General features: G+C 50.4%; 2 protein-coding genes across 3 annotated transcripts in view; one reads left to right on the top strand and one right to left on the bottom strand.

Moving 5' to 3' along the window:
* The window catches only part of LOC146187581 (cytoplasmic aconitate hydratase-like), a 192992-nt gene that overhangs the window by 119238 nt on the left and 55140 nt on the right, over positions 1 to 18614 (top strand). For both annotated transcript variants that reach the window (XM_084607747.1, XM_084607748.1), the window contains one exon: positions 13719 to 13823. In XM_084607747.1, the coding sequence (XP_084463873.1) occupies positions 13719 to 13823 (105 nt within the window). The remainder of the gene's footprint in view (positions 1 to 13718; positions 13824 to 18614) is intronic.
* LOC146187582 (uncharacterized) lies at positions 204 to 7499 on the bottom strand. The gene is made up of 2 exons (XM_084605839.1): positions 7414 to 7499; positions 204 to 900 (listed from the first exon to the last, which is right to left on the bottom strand). Exons 1-2 carry the CDS (start codon positions 7497 to 7499, stop codon positions 204 to 206), a joined length of 783 nt encoding a protein of 260 aa, XP_084461965.1.

Here is an 18614-nt window from a genome sequence, read left to right as displayed (position 1 = left end):
GCGCGAAAAATCTTCACCTACGCTGTAGCCTGTATCTTTGAACTTTGGACCTTTGGAAAGAACTGATTCTTTTGTTTTGAAGGATGTAAATTTGACGATAATCGGGCGTTGCTGATCCTGAGAGTGTCTTCCGAGGCGGTGAGCACGTTCAATTTTGATTGGGCTTAACTGGATATCAAGGTATTGAGAGCAGTGGTGAGTGATTATTTCTTCGGATTGCGAATAGGTTTCAGAGGGGTTGGTATCAGGTAAACCATTAGGTTGCTCCGCCGGGAGCGGTTTTCAACGTCTTCCAGGCGAGCCTCTAGCACACTAACTAGGCGAGTCGTTTCAGTCGTAGTGGTTTGGATTGCTTCTAGGTCAGTGCGTATTGTAGACAGATTTCCGCAGTGAGTTTCTAAAGTGCTGAGACGGGTGGTGAAATCTGCCATTTTTTGGTCCATTGAGAGAAGTTGGCTCTTAAGCTCCTGCACTTCAGTTACTAATTTGGTCTGGCCAGAAGACATCTTTTTTAGTTCGTCAAGAATAATGTCTAGCTTGTCAGGACCGGGGTTGCTCTCAATATCACCACACGACAGTAACAAAGAATGAACAACGTGAAGACACTCAACACTGATAACAAGGCAGCACTGAGGGCTCGGGAGCTGCACCAAAAAACGGTTACTCGTTTTCTTTGAAAAGAGACTGTGATGGCCACCAACCTGCATGGTGAAGACGAGCGGATTAGAGAACTGTGTTGTGGCACAGCCACCGAGCCCACAGAGTGCCGGTGACGGTCGCTGTTCATTTATAGTTGACACGTTGAATGTAGTCGCTGACGATGGGGCCTTCCATATTATACTCGAATGTAATCGTATCCATCCGGAAGTTGATGCAGGCGCAATCACTGTTCCTGAAGCTCTGGGGTTTAGAGATAACAGTGGCCGGGTGAATAAACCGGCGGTGGAAACTAGCAAAACACGACTGGAAGATTGGTGGCTTAAAAGCAAAGAAGTGACATAATGTTAGTATTGTAGGAACAAAAATTTAATAAATAGAATGATGGCTTAGTTAACCAATCTAAATCAATAATTAAGATATAGGGAGAAAAATGAGCATGATAGCTACTGCTACTACCCCGTTTCAAAGGGGACGCTCCTATATTCCATCCATCCATTCATCCGTCAGCGCCCTCCATGGAGACCCTGTGTAAACCTCTGCGCAACGCGGCCGCATTGTCTGCTCCCCGCCACATCGGAAAGCATGCTGTCGTCTGCTTCGCGCTGCTTTCCAGCACGTGTTCGCGCGCGCGCGCTCGGTTGTTTCTCTTCTCCTCCGGCCGCGTTCTGGCCGCCGTCGCGCTCCAACAAAGGGGGAAAAAAAACTATGAAAAAGTGACGGCGCGCTTTTTCGCAGAAGTTGTGTGGAAACGGTAACAGAATGGTTGTTGGCTTTTTTTTTTTAGGTATCTCGTACCGCTCGTATCTCGCACCTCTGTTTGTAACTGGCGGTGCCGCAGCAGCCATCGCAGAACCAAGTCGGCCTCAAGAAACAGATATACGTCATTAATGCCATCACTTGGCGCTTATAAAGGAAAAACACATACGTGAATCGTTCGGTCTGTCCTCATACGCGATCCTGCTTCGGGAGCTCAAAACTGCACATTCGCTAGAGGAGATAACTGAACTAGGAATTGCACAGCGTAGCTGGCTGTGGAATTAAGAAGACAATGGTTTCTGTGGAGAGATGTCCCCGCCAGCATGGAAAGTCATCAGGCATTTCCTCTCTCTTCGTATCGTAGAGAGAGGAAACTGCCGCAAAAATGGCATGCCTCGGCTTCTCGTCAGTGACCTAGGTCGTTAAGAAACCCCTCATCGTTAAAGGTAGATAGGTCATTGATTTCGGATGTCAGTGCCTCAGCAGCGAACTCCCCCTGGCCGCTGTCAGCAGGAACCAAAGGGTAAGGCAGCATGCTTTGTGCCTTTGTAGGGAACGCGTCTTAAACGCGCCGAAAGCAGTCACCACGGCGCCGGTAGCATCGCCTAAAACGTCTGTCCCCAAAGAGTTGAATAGGCCCCTTTCAAGTTAGCAGTCACAAATGGAAAGGAAGCTCCCCAACCAGCGCCCGGAGCACTTGTCACTGTGTACACGCATATCAATTCTCAATCAGAAGGCTGGACCCTTCATTCTCTGAACAACATGGACAGAGACATCAAGAGGTGCCGCCTCAAGTCCTTCAAAATACCTGTCGCTTGCCTATGTTTTCAAGCAGCGAATTCGCGTTCATGTTTTTTTGTTTTTTAATGTCTGATCCTGCCAACAAGCGCTCTTTGAAAACAATGTCCGCGACGATCAAATTATCATAATTTCTCGCTTTCGAAAGCACCGATAAAAAACATGCTTCCAGTCAGCCTCTATGTCAGCCGGGGCACGGAAAAAAGCAAAAATAAGAAACCCCTCTGGCAAAGAGTGCCGGCTTTGCGCACGCAGACGCGCGTACATCCCCTCTCCTCCTCACTCTCCTTCTCCCGCTCCGCGTGCACGTGCGGCTTCCTGTAGCATGGGCTCCCGAGCGAGCGGGCTGCACAGACTCCGCAGACAGCCGCGTGCAGCGTGTGCGCAGATGCGCATAGGTTTTGTGGTGCCTCTCCGTTCCGCTAGAAACCGAGCGCTGGCGTCGCGGAGCAAACTCTAGCTTTGGTTCCCTATTCCAATGAACACGCTTTGGTGCTCCGTAAAGTAGTGACTCTTGGTCTGAACACTGGCTCGCTCACTGAACTTGTTGAACGCCGCCGGGCTCGCCATTCTGCAGCATAGGCGCGTTGCTTAGCCAACCACTCTTGCCTTTTTTCATCTGTCTCCTCGGCACGGCGCCGGCGTTTGCACGCAGCACGTCGCTCCAGCGACGCCTTGTACAACTCCTCAGACATGACTAAGCGGAGCACGCCTGTGGCACCCCGTTTATCCTCTCCAAGCGAGGGCCCTCACGCGTCGGGCCGAGGAGGTCGTCACGTGGTAGCCGCCGCACCGAGCGAAGGAACGACTACAGCCGAAGAGACGAGTTGGGGCCCCTTCTCTCCTCTGGTGATGACGTCACGCTGTCACATGGTAGCCGGAGCGAAGGAACGACCTCCACCGACGGCAGAAAAGTGCTAGCAGTATTGCTTTCGCAATGAAATACAGCCATCCACTGAAAACTAACCCGAATTATGTGTCTGTACTAGTGTAATCGTGTCTTAAGAGTGCAATTGTGGTGCTTTCTCAATATTCTTGGATATTTGTTCAGTATACGCCATGTGCAGCGCCTATAGGGGCGCCATTGAAAGCCGCGTAGCGACGGCTGTCGGAACCCGAAGCGGGCCTCATGCGGCAAGCACGGCCATGGTGCACGTGTGCGATCTGCCGTTTGTGCGCGTCTTGCGGGCACTTCCGCAGTGACAGTGTGCCCAAGGGGATCGCAATTTATAATAGCGGACATGTGTTCGATATCACTGCCGTCTGGAACTACATCGCCTCCATACGCATCAAGTGTCTCCTGCAGACGAGCGTCAACAAGGTTGCGTACGAAGTGGAGCTCGTTTTGAGTATCCCGCTTTCATTACAACGCCACGCTAATTCACTCATTCCTTGCCCTATGAACCAATCTTTCTTTGCTTAATGGTACACGCTTGCTTCGTTTACATGCAATATATTGCTACAGTAAACTAGGCAGCGTCGTCGAAACTGCGAGTGGTTTCGTACCGGTGCGACCACAGGAAAAGCCAGCGAGCTTGCAAACAAACATTCTGAGCATCAGAAAAATAGCGCATATTGGGCTCCTGTAATAAGAGTTCAAATTTTTCGTGCTTGCCCTTTACCACTGCCTGTACGGCATGGATTTCACGTATTCTGTCGTCAAAAATGCAGAGCGGGTAGATAATTTCATGGGGGAGTGAGATATCAGCAGAGGCAATATCTGAAAAGCTGCATCATCTCAGGTTAGCCAAGAGCATAAATTTTATGTCCTATTTTATTATTGTAGTATCATCTTCATTTCATTTGTGTCACCCTCGTGCCCAACTGCAGAATTACAGGGCGCTTTATAACAAGCTCTAGACCCTTTAGTCTGAATAGCAAGTGCAGCGACATGTTATGTTTTCGTAATCTTGCCAGCCAATAGGAACACTGGCTCTGGTCTTCAAAGTAATTGCATGGCAAGTTTCAAAACGTATATTGGCAAATATGTGTTCAATAACCCGCCACAGTGGCTCAGGCTACTGAGGAGGATCGAGTTATTGGGATCGAAGTCGACCGCGCCGCCCGCGTTTAGGTGGAGGTGAAACACAAAATGCAACCGTGTGCTGTGCGATGTCAATGCACGCTTAAGATCGTCTGGCTAAGCGTTTCCTAAATCTAATGCGTATTGTATCTCCCCGGCTAGCGGAAGCGACCAAATTTAAACAAGAAGTGTTCACGGAAGGTGCTGTGACAAGCAGAAAACACTGAAAAAAAATAGTTATCACTCAGCCCAGCCACAAGTCAAATTTAATGCCTTTCTGTATCGAATGGCACTCATTCAAAATGCCACTTGCATTAAATACTACTGTGCTCCTATAATTTTGCTGCTAGTCATCTATAAGAAATATTCCAAATAGCGTCGTAAAAAAAAAAAAAAAAAAAAAAAAAAAAAAAAAAAAAAACTGGCACCCATCGCTATCAGCCAACCCGTCGCCTCCGCACTCAGCGCGGGCGTAACAGGTCGCTCATTTCGTCGGCGCCGAGTTGCCGACACGACGGATTTCTTTCGCCACCTTCGGAAAAGCATGCTCTGTTCATCTTAAATAATACGCGCATAATTTGAGGAAGGAATCTAAAAAAGTTATCTTTACTGAGGAGCGCGGTTATGTAACGGTTATGTAACGAGATTTCGGAAGAAGTGACAACAGCAATACAAGCAAATTTCTGCTTTTAGCAGCTGCCGCCGGTGCGACGCAGCTCATCCGATTTCGTTCTCTAGCTCCGCTGGTAAGGCGTCGCCGAAGTTACACCTTCCGTTTACTGTAAGACAATTTGTGAGACAATTGAACTGACAGTAAGGCAGTTTTATGAATAGGAAATTGACTATTTCCAAAGCACTTCCAGCTATGGCTTTTATGCGAAACCATTTAGGCCTAGCGACGACTAGGCCTAAATGGTTAGAGCGCCGTCGTCGGCCGCCTTCGCGGGCAGCGTCGCTACGGTAAGCTCGCGGCATCCGATGTAGCAGGCGTTACGAATTTGCGGTATTCTTTCTTGATGAGGCTAAGCTCAAGCATTTTTCGACGGGCCTTAATATGCCGAGCGAATGATTTGGCGAAAACGTACGAGAGTCAACGGGGCTGCAGTATGCTGCGCCATAGGGCAATGCTTGAAGGTCCTATAAAATCGCCGTCGGACAGTACACTAGATACTGCCTATTTTACGTGTTGCTCTTGACACTTGCTTTAGTGTGGAAAGTGTACATTGTTGAAACTCGTACGAGTTTCGCAATCGAGCGCAGAAGTGCGCACCTTCCGTACCCTTTCGTAAGCAAATGCCAGCGACACAGAAGCTAACTTCGTAATTGATAGTCGTAATCAAAAAGTTGGTTACAAGGTATGCAAGACATGAATGTCAATTTAAAGGCTGCTTTCGTTTACAGCGCCTTCATCTTCGCAACAAATTGAAGGCACTCCAATATTTGCATATCAGTCACAGTTACCATAATTTGGAAATGGCATTAGCTTTGGTCATGTAGCAGTGCATTGAAAAAATGACATTAACCTGAACAAATGTCATTCGGTGCGATTGCTTGCTTTCTGCGTCAAACAGCCGCGATTCATGACCCCCGTTGTTCTCATGAAGCATCACTGAAACTTATACAAACGCGTTCCTGGCAAGGTTTTATGTGTGTTCGAAAAACCAACTACACAGTAATTCTTCCTGGACATTGCTAAATGTTGACAGCGGCGTTATATCCGTTAAACCGCGACCAACGACGAAAACACGACGCGCGCGCGTAGACGCTGACGCGAACAGCGCCCGACCGAGCCCGCCTACGCTTTGCTCCTTTGGCGACAGGTGGCGTTGTCGGCGTTTTGCGCATCGCGTATACCTTTAATAGTGGGAAGCCTACATCAGACATACTTAAAGCACTGTGGGGGTAGCATTGTTGTTGTTGGCGGGCTGAAATTAAGGTAGACTCAGCATTGCTCAAGCACAAATGCTGTCAAGGAGGAAGGGGCTATCCTCCTTGAAGGCACTAATGACTAGTGCCCAGAAATTTGTTACCACAGGCATCGGTATACACAAGATAGAGAGCATAAATGTGCTGCTCATTGATGTCAAGTCAAGCATGGTGTTTGGTAATGCAGTGCACAAGCAAACATTCCTTTTGCTGCTAGTCTGTTCCAAACTGTTGTTCAGGTCAGTTGTGCATTTGAAACATCTGTACAGGTTTTGGCCATTTGTCTTGTCAGGTATGCATTCATACTCGCAGCACTGAACGTTGATTAAAAGGACTGAAACTGGAGTGTTTTGTGTGTCAATGCACCTGACCTTACAAACATGCTCCAAAACAGAATGCTCTAAAACTCCAATTAATAATAATTTGGTACTTTTTAATCTTGCATTTCTTTTTTTACAAATCAGATATTGAAATGCATTTTTTTCCCCCTATACATATTCAATTCATATTCAATATTTGCACAGCCCTACTTCTCCCTCATGTAAAGGGATTTACACTTCGCATTAAAACTGACTTACAGAATCTTGCAAAGTGTTTTTTTTTTTGTTAATCTTTTTTATGATGAGTGTGTGGGGTGTTTTTTGGTTTTTCATATTAGGTTTTGTGAATTTTTTTTCTTGTTTTAAAATTGTGAATGGGTACATGTATTTCTGATTCGGCCATATCGGTTCACATCAAGTTCTCTGTTTGCTGCACATCCTGTCGGCTCTGCGGCACTCAACTGCCAAGTTTGATCACAACTGGGGTAGCCTCATTTTCCATCGCACAAAATGCAAGGAAACTGCCCAATGTCTGTGAGCATTAAAGAATCCTAGGTGGTCGAAATTATGTGGAGCCCTGCACTATGGCATCTCTCGTATCCCCTTCAGGACATTAATAAAACCAGACCATGTCCATCTGCTACGCATGTTGTTCCACGAATGATAATGCTGCGACGCCGCTGTATTTCCTGTTGAACCTTGTCGCTCTGTCAGTTTTATCAAATGGGAATTATTTACAGACACATGGGGTTGTTCCATCCTTGCGTGACATATCGCAGGGTTTTTTCTAGATGTATTTGCATGGTTCTTTTAACGGAACTGTACAGGTGAATAAGTATGGACCTGGCCCTGTGGGAATGAAGCGTTATTCTGCAAACTTGGCAGAGCACCAGTAATAATAATAATAGGGAAAAGCTGATTTATGCGCACCTTGATGACTCTCCAGCCATCAGCAGTAGTGTAGCACACAGGAGCGATGGCAGAAACGGCTTGCTCGGCACCTTGCTTGAAAGCATGGTGTTCAGCACATTGTCTCTATCTTGCCATGCTCTGTCGGTGCTGTACAAAATTATTAGATTGCACCGTGACAGACCAAATTGTGTTGCCTTCCATTGATAGTAGATGGGCAGCCAGAAGTGTGATCTGACTGGTAAAAAGAGAAACACAAAGCTGTTTAAAAAATCTCATCCACAATTGGTGGCAGCAGTTGGGCTTGTTGGCAGTGTGGAATCATCTGAAGTGCCGCCAGTGCTTTTCTGGCTTGTGCATAAAGAAAGCTTATGGACTTCAGAAGCCATTGTGGGATTTGACATTTTTTCGTTCTGGAGAGAAATCAAATGCATTAAATGTTTTGACTGTTGGCATTGGAAATATTCTGTTCCAACAAGAAATTTGTACTTGCAGTTTTCTTTGTTGCGGTGTTCATCTGTGCAAGTTCTTAAAAAGCACAGGAACAAATGTGAAACTCATCGCTTGTAGGGCTCGTGGCGCGCCGCGCATTCGAAGGCCGCGCCACTTCCCAATGCTCCCTGCGCGCGTGCCTGTTTCCCTCTCCCCACTCGCGCGGGGATAACCGGTCCCGCGCGAGGTCGGTGTTCGCCCTTCAGCTCGGTTCGGTGGCTAGCGCCAACCAAGCCACAGCTGCGGCGGCAGTCTCGCGTCCGCGGATAAATGTAGAGGTTCCCTCCTTCTCCGGTTATACGGACGTAAAGTCAGTCCACGAGTTCCTGCAAGAACTCGAGGATTATCAGACGGCACTGGGTTCCCCAGACGACGTGGTGCTAGCGCAGGTAATCCCCGTGGCACTTGTTGAGAGCGCGGCGCGGTGGAGACGCTGCCAGCCGGCCTTCCAGTCGATGGCAGACTTCACAGATCGCTTCCGCGCCGAGTTCTTGCCGCCCGATTACGAACGCCGGATGCTTGAGGAGCTAGCGTTGCGCACACAGCACCCAGAGGAGAGCCTCCTCGAGTATGTACGCGCAATGCAGGAGCTCTACAAGAGGGCAGATCCCACGGCAACCGATCTTGAACAGGTCGCGCGCGTGATGAGGCAATGCCATCCGCGCTTCAAGCCGTATTTGCGGGGACGTGGTTTTGCAAACCTCGAGGCCCTAGCACAGGAAGCGAAGGTAGTACAGGCGGATTTACTCGCTGAATTGCGCTACCAGCCACCCCCCAGGCCAGCCGAATCGCTAGAGCCGCAATGCGCCTGGGCCGGAGGCCATGACTCCGCGCCGCGCGCCAGGGGCGCAGACGTAATGACGGTAGGGCAGGAAAGGCCAGCGGAAGGCTCCGATATTCCTCGCGCTCTTGACCCGTACGCGTTCGAGCAGCGGCGTCGAGCTGGGCTCGCCAGCGACGTACGCACAGGCGCGGAGAGAGGGGAAAGACGTCCCCAACAGCTTCGTGGAACGCGGCATCCCCCGTCCGCGCGGCAGGTGAACGACCGGCTTTGCTGGAATTGCAACCAGCCGGGCCACGTGGCACGAGAGTGTCAAGCAAGGCGTATGCAGGGAAACGCGGACCGCCGGCGGCCATAATTGGTAACACCAGCCTGTCGCCGTCGGCGGGAGAATTTCGTGGTAGCCACGGCGGAAAATGGGAAATGTACTCCCACGCCGCGTCACCGGGCGCTGAGGCTTTTGTCCCCCTCGCCTGTAGAGCGCAAGGAATGTTGTCGCGCTCGAGCCCTTTTATGCTAGTGCGGTTAGTTGGTCAAAGCTACTCGGCACTCGTTGACACGGGCTCAACTCTGTCATTGGTCGGTGATGATGTTTTCGAAGCCTGCCGTAGATGTAACATCCGTGTAAGGCCAGCAGAAACCACTTTGAGCTTAGCAGCAGGGACAACAAAAGCAGAAGGAGCGGTGCGTCTGGTCCTGCGTTTTGACGGCAGGAAGCGGAGGCATCGCTTCGTCTATCTGCCCGGCTTAGCCATACCAGTTATTCTGGGAAGAGATTTTCTTTCGAGCGAAGGCATTGTGCTTGACATGGGGGAGAACGGCTATCGCTACAGCCCCTTCACCCCCCTCATTCCCTTTGTTAGCGCACCCAAGCAGGAATGCGTCGCTGAGCGAGCGAGCGTTCACGCTTTTGTCGCAGAGGGCTCCCCCGCGACACTGAATGGTAGCCCATTAGAAGCAATTATCGCGTCCTTCTCGGGAACCGGTAGTCAGCGCCGAAGGCTCGTAGAAACTTTACTCCCGTTTTCGGATTGTTTCACAGAGAAACCAGGCAGGACCGACTTGCTTCAGCACGAGATCGAAACGGGTGATGCGCGCCCTTTCAGATGTAACCCGCGGCCGTTAAGCGCGCATAAGAGACAACTTCTCGACAGCGCCCTTGACGAGATGATAGATACCGGCGCGGTGAGACCCTCACAAAGTCCCTGGGCGTCCCCAGTGGTTCTAGCGCCAAAGAAAGATGGTTCGGTCAGGCTGTGTGTTGATTATCGAAAGCTCAACTCACTGACGCCTACGGTTGCGTACCCTTTCCAGTCGATCGAGGCTGTGATGTACGCGTTAGGGAACGCAAGGTTCTTCACAGTCCTGGATGCAAGCAGAGGGTACCTGCAGATTGAGGTGGCGGAAGGTGACATTCAGAAAACCGCATTCACCTGTCACCGCGGGCTCTTCGAATTTACTCGACTCCCGTTTGGCTTGTCTAATGCACCGAGCACGTTCATGCGATTGATGGACATCGTGCTGGGCGATGCAAGGTTCAACTACGCGATGGCGTACCTCGACGACGTCGTGATATTCTCACAGTCGTTCGAAGAGCATCTCATTCACTTGAATTCCGTTCTTGAAAGAATGAGACGTGCGGGTATAACGATCAACCCAAAGAAAGTGCAGTTGGCATCGAAGAGAGTGAACCTCTTGGGATTTGTGGTTGATGATGGCACTTTGAGACCGAACGATGACAAACTGCAGGCAATTCTGAACTACCCCTGCCCGACGGACGTGAAAAGCTTGCAGAGGTTTTTGGGAATGGTTGCCTTCTACAGACAATTCATCCCTAGTTGTTCAGAGCTCGCTAGGCCGTTGAACCAGCTGTTGCGAAAAGGCTCGAAGTGGGTCTGGGGCAAGGAACAGAACGACGCTTTTGTTGCCTTGGCTCGCGCGATAGCGAACACCGCTAGTTTGCGCCTCCCCGACCTGAACAAGCCGTTTGTCTTGCAGACAGATGCTAGTGATGCCGGTGTAGGAGCGGTTTTGTTGCAGGAACACGAGGGCAAGCTGCGCCCTGTCGCGTTCGCTAGCCGCACGCTCACATCAGCGGAGCGGAATTACTCCGTGACCGAAAAGGAATGCCTGGCGATAATGTTCGCATTGTCAAAGTTCGACATGTACCTAGACGGAGCGGTTTTCACCGTGCAGACAGATCACCAGGCACTTTCGTGGTTAAAGAGGCTGAAAAACCCCGCAGGCAGACTCGCGAGATGGGCGCTGACGTTGCAACGTTACGCGTACGCCATTGAGTACCGCCGGGGCAGCATGAATAAGGTGGCCGATGCGTTATCGCGCGCACCGTTGAAGGCTGGCAGAAGCGCAGAAGAGGCGCAGACCAGCATTGCTGAAAGCGGCGTCGCCGCTAGTGGAGAGGAGGAGAGGGCGGACGCGAGTGTCGCGCCCTGCGTTGTTAAAGAGAGAAATGAGGCGGACAGAGTTGCCGCGCGGTGCTGCGAGAGAGAGAAGGCGCAGCAGCTGGTGGCGGCGACTACTCGCCTGCCAAGAAGCAAGGCAGAGAGAAATCTGTCATGGGGAGTAGCGGTCAGTAGGGAAGAGCTAATTGAGGCCCAGAAAGCAGACGGTCTATGCCAGCGGGTGCTGACAGAGCTTGCGAGTAGTGCAGCTTGCACCGGGAACGCTGAGGGCAAGTACGACGCGTATCTGCTGGGCGATGATGGCTTACTGCTCCGCTACATCCCCCAACTTGACGAGGAAGAGGCGATTGCATCCCCCTTCCGAGTCGTGGTCCCGAGGAAGTTGCGGAAACGATTCCTCCAGTACTTCCATGACTCAGCGCTGGCAGGCCATGGCAGCGGCAGTAAGACTTACGACAAGTTATGCCGTGTCGCGACCTGGCCAGGTATGAGAAAGGATGTGCTGGGTTACGCCCGTACATGTCCTGTTTGCCAGGTAGCCAAGCCTCGGGCGGGGAAACCCGCTGGCATGATGAAGCCGGTAGTTAGCAACTATCCGTGGCAAGTGGTCGCGTGCGATATCATGGGACCCCTCCCTCGCTCCGCGCGCGGACACCAATATATCCTGGTAATAACGGACCACTATTCCAAGTGGGTTGAGGTTTTCCCCCTTAGGAAGCTTGTGTCAGAACGGATTTGGGAGAAACTGTTGGAGACATTCACTCGTTTCGGTTTCCCCTCCGACCTCATTACAGACAATGCTTCGTATTTCACAAGCAAAGTCTTTGTTGATTCCTGTCGGGCGCTTCAAATCCGCCACAGGAAAACGAGTCCCTACCACGCTCAGAGCAACATGACCGAGAGAGTGAATCGGAATGTTAAGAGTATGCTGATTGCGACGACCGAGCAGCACAGAGATTGGGACGCACGGTTGTCCGAACTGGCTTTCGCCACTAGAACAACCGTGAACAGGTCGGTGGGTATGACACCTGCTTACTTGAATTTTGGGAAAGAGATCGCTTTTCCGCTAGAGAACGCCCTACTTGACGCGGCGGGGCTCGCGCCCCCTCCGCTTACACAGTACGCGGCAAAGCTCCGCGAGCGCCTTGAGGCAGCGCAGCGCGCGGCTCGTGAAAACCTCGATGTCGCGCGCATGGAGCAAGCGGATCAGTACAACAAAGGTCGTCGTCACGTCGTTTTCAACACGGGCGACTTGGTACTGAAAAGAACGCACCCGCTTAGTAACGCAGCGCGTGGTTTCGCCGCGTCGCTAGCGCACAAGTGGGTTGGACCGTTCGAAGTTACGGCACGGACAACGCCACTCACCTACCAGCTGCGGTTGTTGGCGAGCGGTGAAACCGCTGGTCCGGTGCACGTCGCAGACTTGAAAGCTTACCACCTTCGCAAGGACGATAACTGCGAAGCGGGGGAAGCTCAAAACGATGCAGGTAGCAACCCGGTTCGCAACCGACGCTATAACCTAAGGCCAAGGTAGTGCACTACTTTGTCTAACGTCTTTGCTTCTTTCAGAATGCATTCTGATAAGATTTTGCAGCAGCCAGATGAACCACCGTCGCTGGGGCGGGAAACCGCACCGAGCGCTTGGTTCAAGGAGGGGCCACTTAAACAGGGGGTACCCCCTAGTTTGTGGCCCATTATTGTGACCAGCGCGGCCATGCTGGCCGTCTTCAACGCGTCTGGAGTGGAGCCCGCTGCCCAGGCCTGGAGTACGGGCCTCAGGAAGCCAGGTGTGCCCGGGGCGAAAACGCCTGCTGCAATGTACATCCAGCACGGCGCCACGTGGCAAGGGGTCCACGATGCAGAGCAGCAGCTCAGGGCCGCTGCCAGGCGTATCCAGGGCCAAGCCCAGCTGCGCTGTGACCCCGAGGATGTGGCCGCTGCTGGAGAGGGACCAGCCGGAACAGCCCCGCCATGCCTGCTGCTTCTCCCGTCCCACGGACCAGCTAAGATGGCATCCCGCCAGAGCCAGGCGACAAGCCTTCATATTTTACGCTGACCCGGGCTCGGACATGGACATGGCCCGGCTGTTGGCGGAGCCCGGGTCGGACGCTGAGGGGGGGGAAGATGTAGGGCTCGTGGCGCGCCGCGCATTCGAAGGCCGCGCCACTTCCCAATGCTCCCTGCGCGCGTGCCTGTTTCCCTCTCCCCACTCGCGCGGGGATAACCGGTCCCGCGCGAGGGGGCTATAAAAGAAGGCACGCGCCGCCGTCGCGCTCTCTTCTTGGTCCCTGGCGCTTCCTGGTCCCTGGCTCGTCGCTCCCGCTTCCCTCCCGGCTCTCCACGGAAACGACCCGCAGCCACCCGGACGACAAGATCCCTGTGAGATTAAATATGTTTGTTATACGGCCCACTGTGTGTTTGTCGTGCGCATCCCTCGGGCAGAGGAATCGCCCACACGCTGGAAAGCTTGAGGAAATATTTTTTGTGTTTGTAGACTCAACTTGTGGCGCTATTAGTAAAGCATGCTAGTCAGTTATGGTTCGAGGGAATACTGAAGAAAGCTGGTTATAATAGTAGGCTGACATGTCTCGTTGACTGCAGAAGCCATGTAGATGTGTTGTCTTGTGCAGATTGGCAGCAGGCACTGGCAGGCCTTGGATGCCCCCAAGTCCCTGCTCTACCCGTGGGACAGCAACTCCACGTACATCAAGTGTCCACCCTTCTTTGAATCTATGGTGAGCACATTGTTGGATGAGCCTTGACAATTTTGGTTTTGTTATGTTTGCTGATGCGGCAGTTGTGGTGAAACCTCGGCCAGGCGTACCTCCTGGGAGAAGAATTGTGCGCCAGTGCGCTCTACTTGAAATCAGCTTAAATGTTAATTTGAAATCATCGGGACTGCATGAAGTATTCATATTAACTGGGGTTTTGAAATAACCGAACGCATCAAAAATTGGGATCCATGGAAAAACATTTGTTGGACAAAGTTGCCATACAGTGTCTCGTAAAAGTCACCTGTCTGCACTGACCATTGCCACTGCACCATGTCCCAAATGTCCTATGAGGCACATACATGAAGCACTAAACACCTAACCAACATCTGTTAACACAGATGTCTGCGTGTACTGTGTGACTCCACCAAGCAGCCACGCTTAGCCATGCGTGGCATGTCTGGGGAAAAGGGGATCCTAGTGGTTGAGCCGATGCTGAGTGTTTGGACCCTTAAGGTCTCAGATGCAACACACCACTTTGGCCCACGCTTCCCACAGACGGCACCTCCGGGCTGGCCCACCCGGGGGAAATTGGCAGTTGTCTTTTCCTATCCTCCCCTTTATCTTTTACTTTCCTATCTTCTTTCTTATAAATGTCCTGTCTTTTCCTACCTTCTTTGTTTCTTCCTACTTCCAGGCGGTTAACCTTGTGTTGCTGATCACCCTGAGTTACGCCAGATTCGGTTATAGTCAGGGTGTACGGCTGGCGTTGGCAGGACTATCTTGAAAGTTCCTGTCACGTCCCCTTGTTGGGCTCCATGGTGGGTGATATGCATTTCTTATGGCTACCTCTTCTTTTTCAACTGATCGCTCTCCTTCGAAACAGGGGCGCACCGACCAAACTGCCCAGTTCTTTTTGAAAACAGAGCACCTTCCCACATTTTTATGTAGCTCATAGTGAGCACTCAAAAAAGACAGCAAGACAAGTCTCACTGTTCATTGTTGCAAAGACACTGATTGAAGCTATAGGCAAGGGTTACAAGATCAAGAAGCTTGCAAATGGAGACCTGCTTTTGGAACTTATATATCATCATCAGTATGAGAAACTCTCAGGAGTCAATGCTTTTGGTGACATTCCAGTTGTGATTAGCCCACATCGTTCTTTGAATACTGTTCGCGGTGTTCGTTCCGACCACGATTTGAAGTACATGACAGAGGAGGAACTGCTGGATGGGCTGAAAAAGCAACACGTGACAAATTTATACCGAATAAAAATAAGACGTGGCAACAAAGAAATTGAGACAAGTGCAAACTGTCACGGCAATCATCTTGCCTATTCACGTAGCTATCCAGTATGATTATCACTCTCAAGGTGAAGGAAAATATGAAGTTCACCGAAGCACGCAAACGGTTTTCAATTCAACACTCTTCTTATTTCGCTGTGGCGCAGCAGGGTGCGGCACCACGGGGGTCTTCGGTACCTACCCAGGTCACACACTGTGAGCCTGGGATGGTGCCATTCACATCCCTGGTGGAAGTGGCTGGTGCTGCTCCACTACCCCCAAACAGGCTGCGCCGACCCCCAGGCCAGCAGGCCTTAAGGCCTCGTCCCAAGGGTTGAGTCCTAAAGCAAGTGCACCCGTGCCTTCTGCACGAGCGTCCAGCACATCTGAGGATGTGATGGACACATCTCCTTGCCCCTGCATCAGCGGGGGCAAAGCTCTCTTGAGCGTAAAAGAAGGCACAAAGTCCCAACTACCTAGGTTTTTTAAACTCTATCCCCAACTAATATTTAACCATGGCATTTCGAGTTCACTGGAACTGTCGTGGACTTTTAAACAACTACACTTACATAACATATATTAAGCATTTTCCCCAGTCGTATTGTGTCTCCAGGAGCCAAACCTTGGACCGCAGAATAAAAACATCCTTAAAAGATTGGCTGGGGTTTAGCTCGGTTAAGCCCGGATATCAGAAGCGAAAAGCTTCGGCGATGCCATGTTATGCGCATGGCATTACTTACCAGTCTTAAATCTCGTAGATGCCACAGTCTTTCGCAGACGTCACATACATGACCGAACGGATTGTCCTCAAGCTCAGTCTTAAACATCTTTGTAGCACCAGCGCTTTCACACACTTTCAATGTGTAGTCTCTACACCGGCGACTATTCAGTTTGTCGTTGATGGCCTCGTCACTTTCACTCTGCTCACTGTTAAAACTGGTGGTAGTTGAAAGCCGTCTTTGAGCTTCTTGTCGTCGTCGTATCGCCAGGCGCTCCTCTCTTTGCTTAGGCGTCTCCACTGCTCATTTGTCTCGACGCCTCTCATTATATCGTTCTTTTCTGCGTTCGGAATCTTCGTGCCTCTTTGTCACCGTGTAACAAGGCGAGCCTCCCGCTCATCAGGTGTTTCAGCAGCTTGTTGAGCCCTACGTCTGGCATTTTTTCGCTCCTTCTTGGCCAATTTCCACACCACCACTTCAGCATTGCCTTCTTCCATGGCCGCCTGCGCTCCCCTTAGAGAGCTCCTACATATATACCGACCGCTGCGACCATAGCCGCGTATCTGCAGCAGCGCACGGCAGCAGCTAAAGGTCAACCGGCAGAACCAGCATGCGCCTCTCATCTGACGTCATGTGGTTCTCGCAGAGCTGCGGCAGCGGCAGCGGCGGCTCGACCACGTGCGCCTCTCCTCTGACGTCCCGCAGTTTCGTGCATGCGCAGCTGTGGCTTTTTCTGACGACGATGCCACACTCGCCCCGATGTTGACTAGCCTAGTGAAGCTTTTCGCTTCGAAAGCATCATGTCTTTTGTTGCGACCGACAGAATTCAAGCAGATTCTCTGGAGGCACTGCTATTGGGGTCCAAGGTGGTATTGCAACTCTAAAAATCGACATTAAAACCTCATTCGAAGCAGTCGCAGTGCTCCATTTTAAAACCATAACAATATGTTCCATATACATTGAGCATCATATCTTTTAGTTGGGATTTTAATGCTCACTCCTCTTTTTGGGGATGCAAACAGACATGAGAGGTCAGGTTTTAGATTTTATCCTGTGCAACAATGTCTGCCTGCTGAATACAGGGAAACACACATATTGCTCTCCAAGCACTGGCAAATTCAGCTGTCTAGATTTGTCTTTTTGTTCACCAAGTGTTTTTACCAATCTTAAATGGGACGTTCTTGAAAACCCCTATGGGAGCGATTATCTTCCTGTCATTATCAGTCTAGCGTCATCGCAATTAATCACGTTAACAAAACCACGGTGCTGGAAGCTGGATTTGGCCGACTGGGCACTGTTCTGCTAGAAGCTGCCCTAGAAGGAATCTATTCGGACAGTTCTAATGTGGACAAATTTAATGAAACATTCACAGCATGTATTATTGCCACCGCTCGCCTAGCCATTCCTCGGACTTCTGGTGTGGTGAGACAAAATTGTAAAGCTTGGTATACGCAAGAATGTAGAAAAGCAAAAAGGAACAAAACAAAGCATGGGGAATTTTACGGCGCTACCCTAGCACATGAAAACCTGAAAAATTTCAAAAAGGTGATAGCTAAAGCGCGGTATATCCGCTGCACAACTGAAAACAATCATGGCAGAGCTATGTGTCTTGCGTCAACAGCTCGGTTTTATTCAAAAAATGTGCGGAAAATGTTCATAAACTGAATGGAAATACTCCCCCCTTACAGCTCCACTGGCACACAAGTATGGAGGAACAAGCAGACACATTGGGAGAACATTTTGCTGCAGCTTCAAGTTGTACACAGTCTTTTTTAAAGTACAAATCAACAGCTGAAAAACAAAAACTGCCAATGACTTGTAGCGTAAATGAACCTTTTAATGCTTTAATTACACTAGAAGAAATGCATAGAGTACTGTTAATTGGCAAACACACCAGACCAGGGCCCGGTGATGTTCACCACGAAATGTTAGCCCTTTTATCAGAAACAACTATAGAAGCATTGTTAAAACTATTTAACAAATCTGGATATCCGGGGAAATTCCCTGCACTTTGAAGAAGGCCATTATAGTGCCACTTTTGAAGCCTGGGAAGTCTCCAAGCTCCCCAGGCAGTTATAGGCCAATAGTCCTTACAAGCTATCCTGCGAAGTGTTTTGGAAGTATTCTAAATATAAGATTGAACATCATCATCATCAGCCTGACTATACCCAGCGCAGGGCGAAGGTCTTTCCCATATTCCTCCAATTAACACGGTCCTGTGCTAGCTGCATCCACTTGACCCCTGCGAACTTCTTAACCTCATCCGCCCACCTAACTTTCTGCCGCCCCTTGCTACGCTTTCCTACTCTTGGAATCCAGTTTGTTACCCTAAGCGACCATCGGTTATCCTCTATGCGCACTACATGTCCTGCCCACGCCCATTTCTTCTTTTTGATTTCCACTAGAATGTCAGTAACTTGAGTTATTTCTCTGACCCACTCTGCACGCTTCCTATCTCTTAATATTATCCCTACCATTTTTCGTTCCGTAGCCCTCTCCGTTGTCCTCAACTAAGTAGAACACTCTTCGTTAGTCTCCACGTTTCAGCCCCATAGGTGAGTACAGGCAGTATGCAACTGTTGTATACTTTCCTCTTGAGCGATACCGGTAAGCTGCTAGTCATATTCTGCGAATACTGCGGAAGGTCTGAAACCGCAACTGCGTCATACAAAGCCGCCATTTTGGCTATCTCCCAGTCTGCGTATCATGTCACAGCTTTGAACAACTAGCCGTACCAAGCCGTCACACACCGATTTGGTCTGGCCACTCTGGCTATGTTCACCAGCGCCTCTTCCGGAGTTTCCGTCGACGCA

Source organism: Amblyomma maculatum, chromosome 6 (genome assembly GCF_055883805.1).
Source record: "Amblyomma maculatum isolate TAMU_Amacu chromosome 6, ASM5588380v1, whole genome shotgun sequence".
NCBI lineage: Eukaryota > Metazoa > Arthropoda > Arachnida > Ixodida > Ixodidae > Amblyomma > Amblyomma maculatum.
The sequence above is the reverse complement of the archived record's forward strand: the minus strand, read 5'-3'. Positions and strand labels throughout refer to the sequence as shown.

What these genes read in the sequence shown, in the direction of transcription:
- LOC146187582 (XM_084605839.1), bottom strand. Translation starts at nt 7,499, where the DNA reads ATGCTTTCAAGCAAGGTGCCGAGCAAGCCGTTTCTGCCATCGCTCCTG. An exon ending in ATGGCTGGAGAGTCATCAAG is followed by an intron (nt 901 to 7,413) that starts GTGCGCATAAAT and finishes TCTAAACCCCAG; the next exon opens with AGCTTCAGGAACAGTGATTG.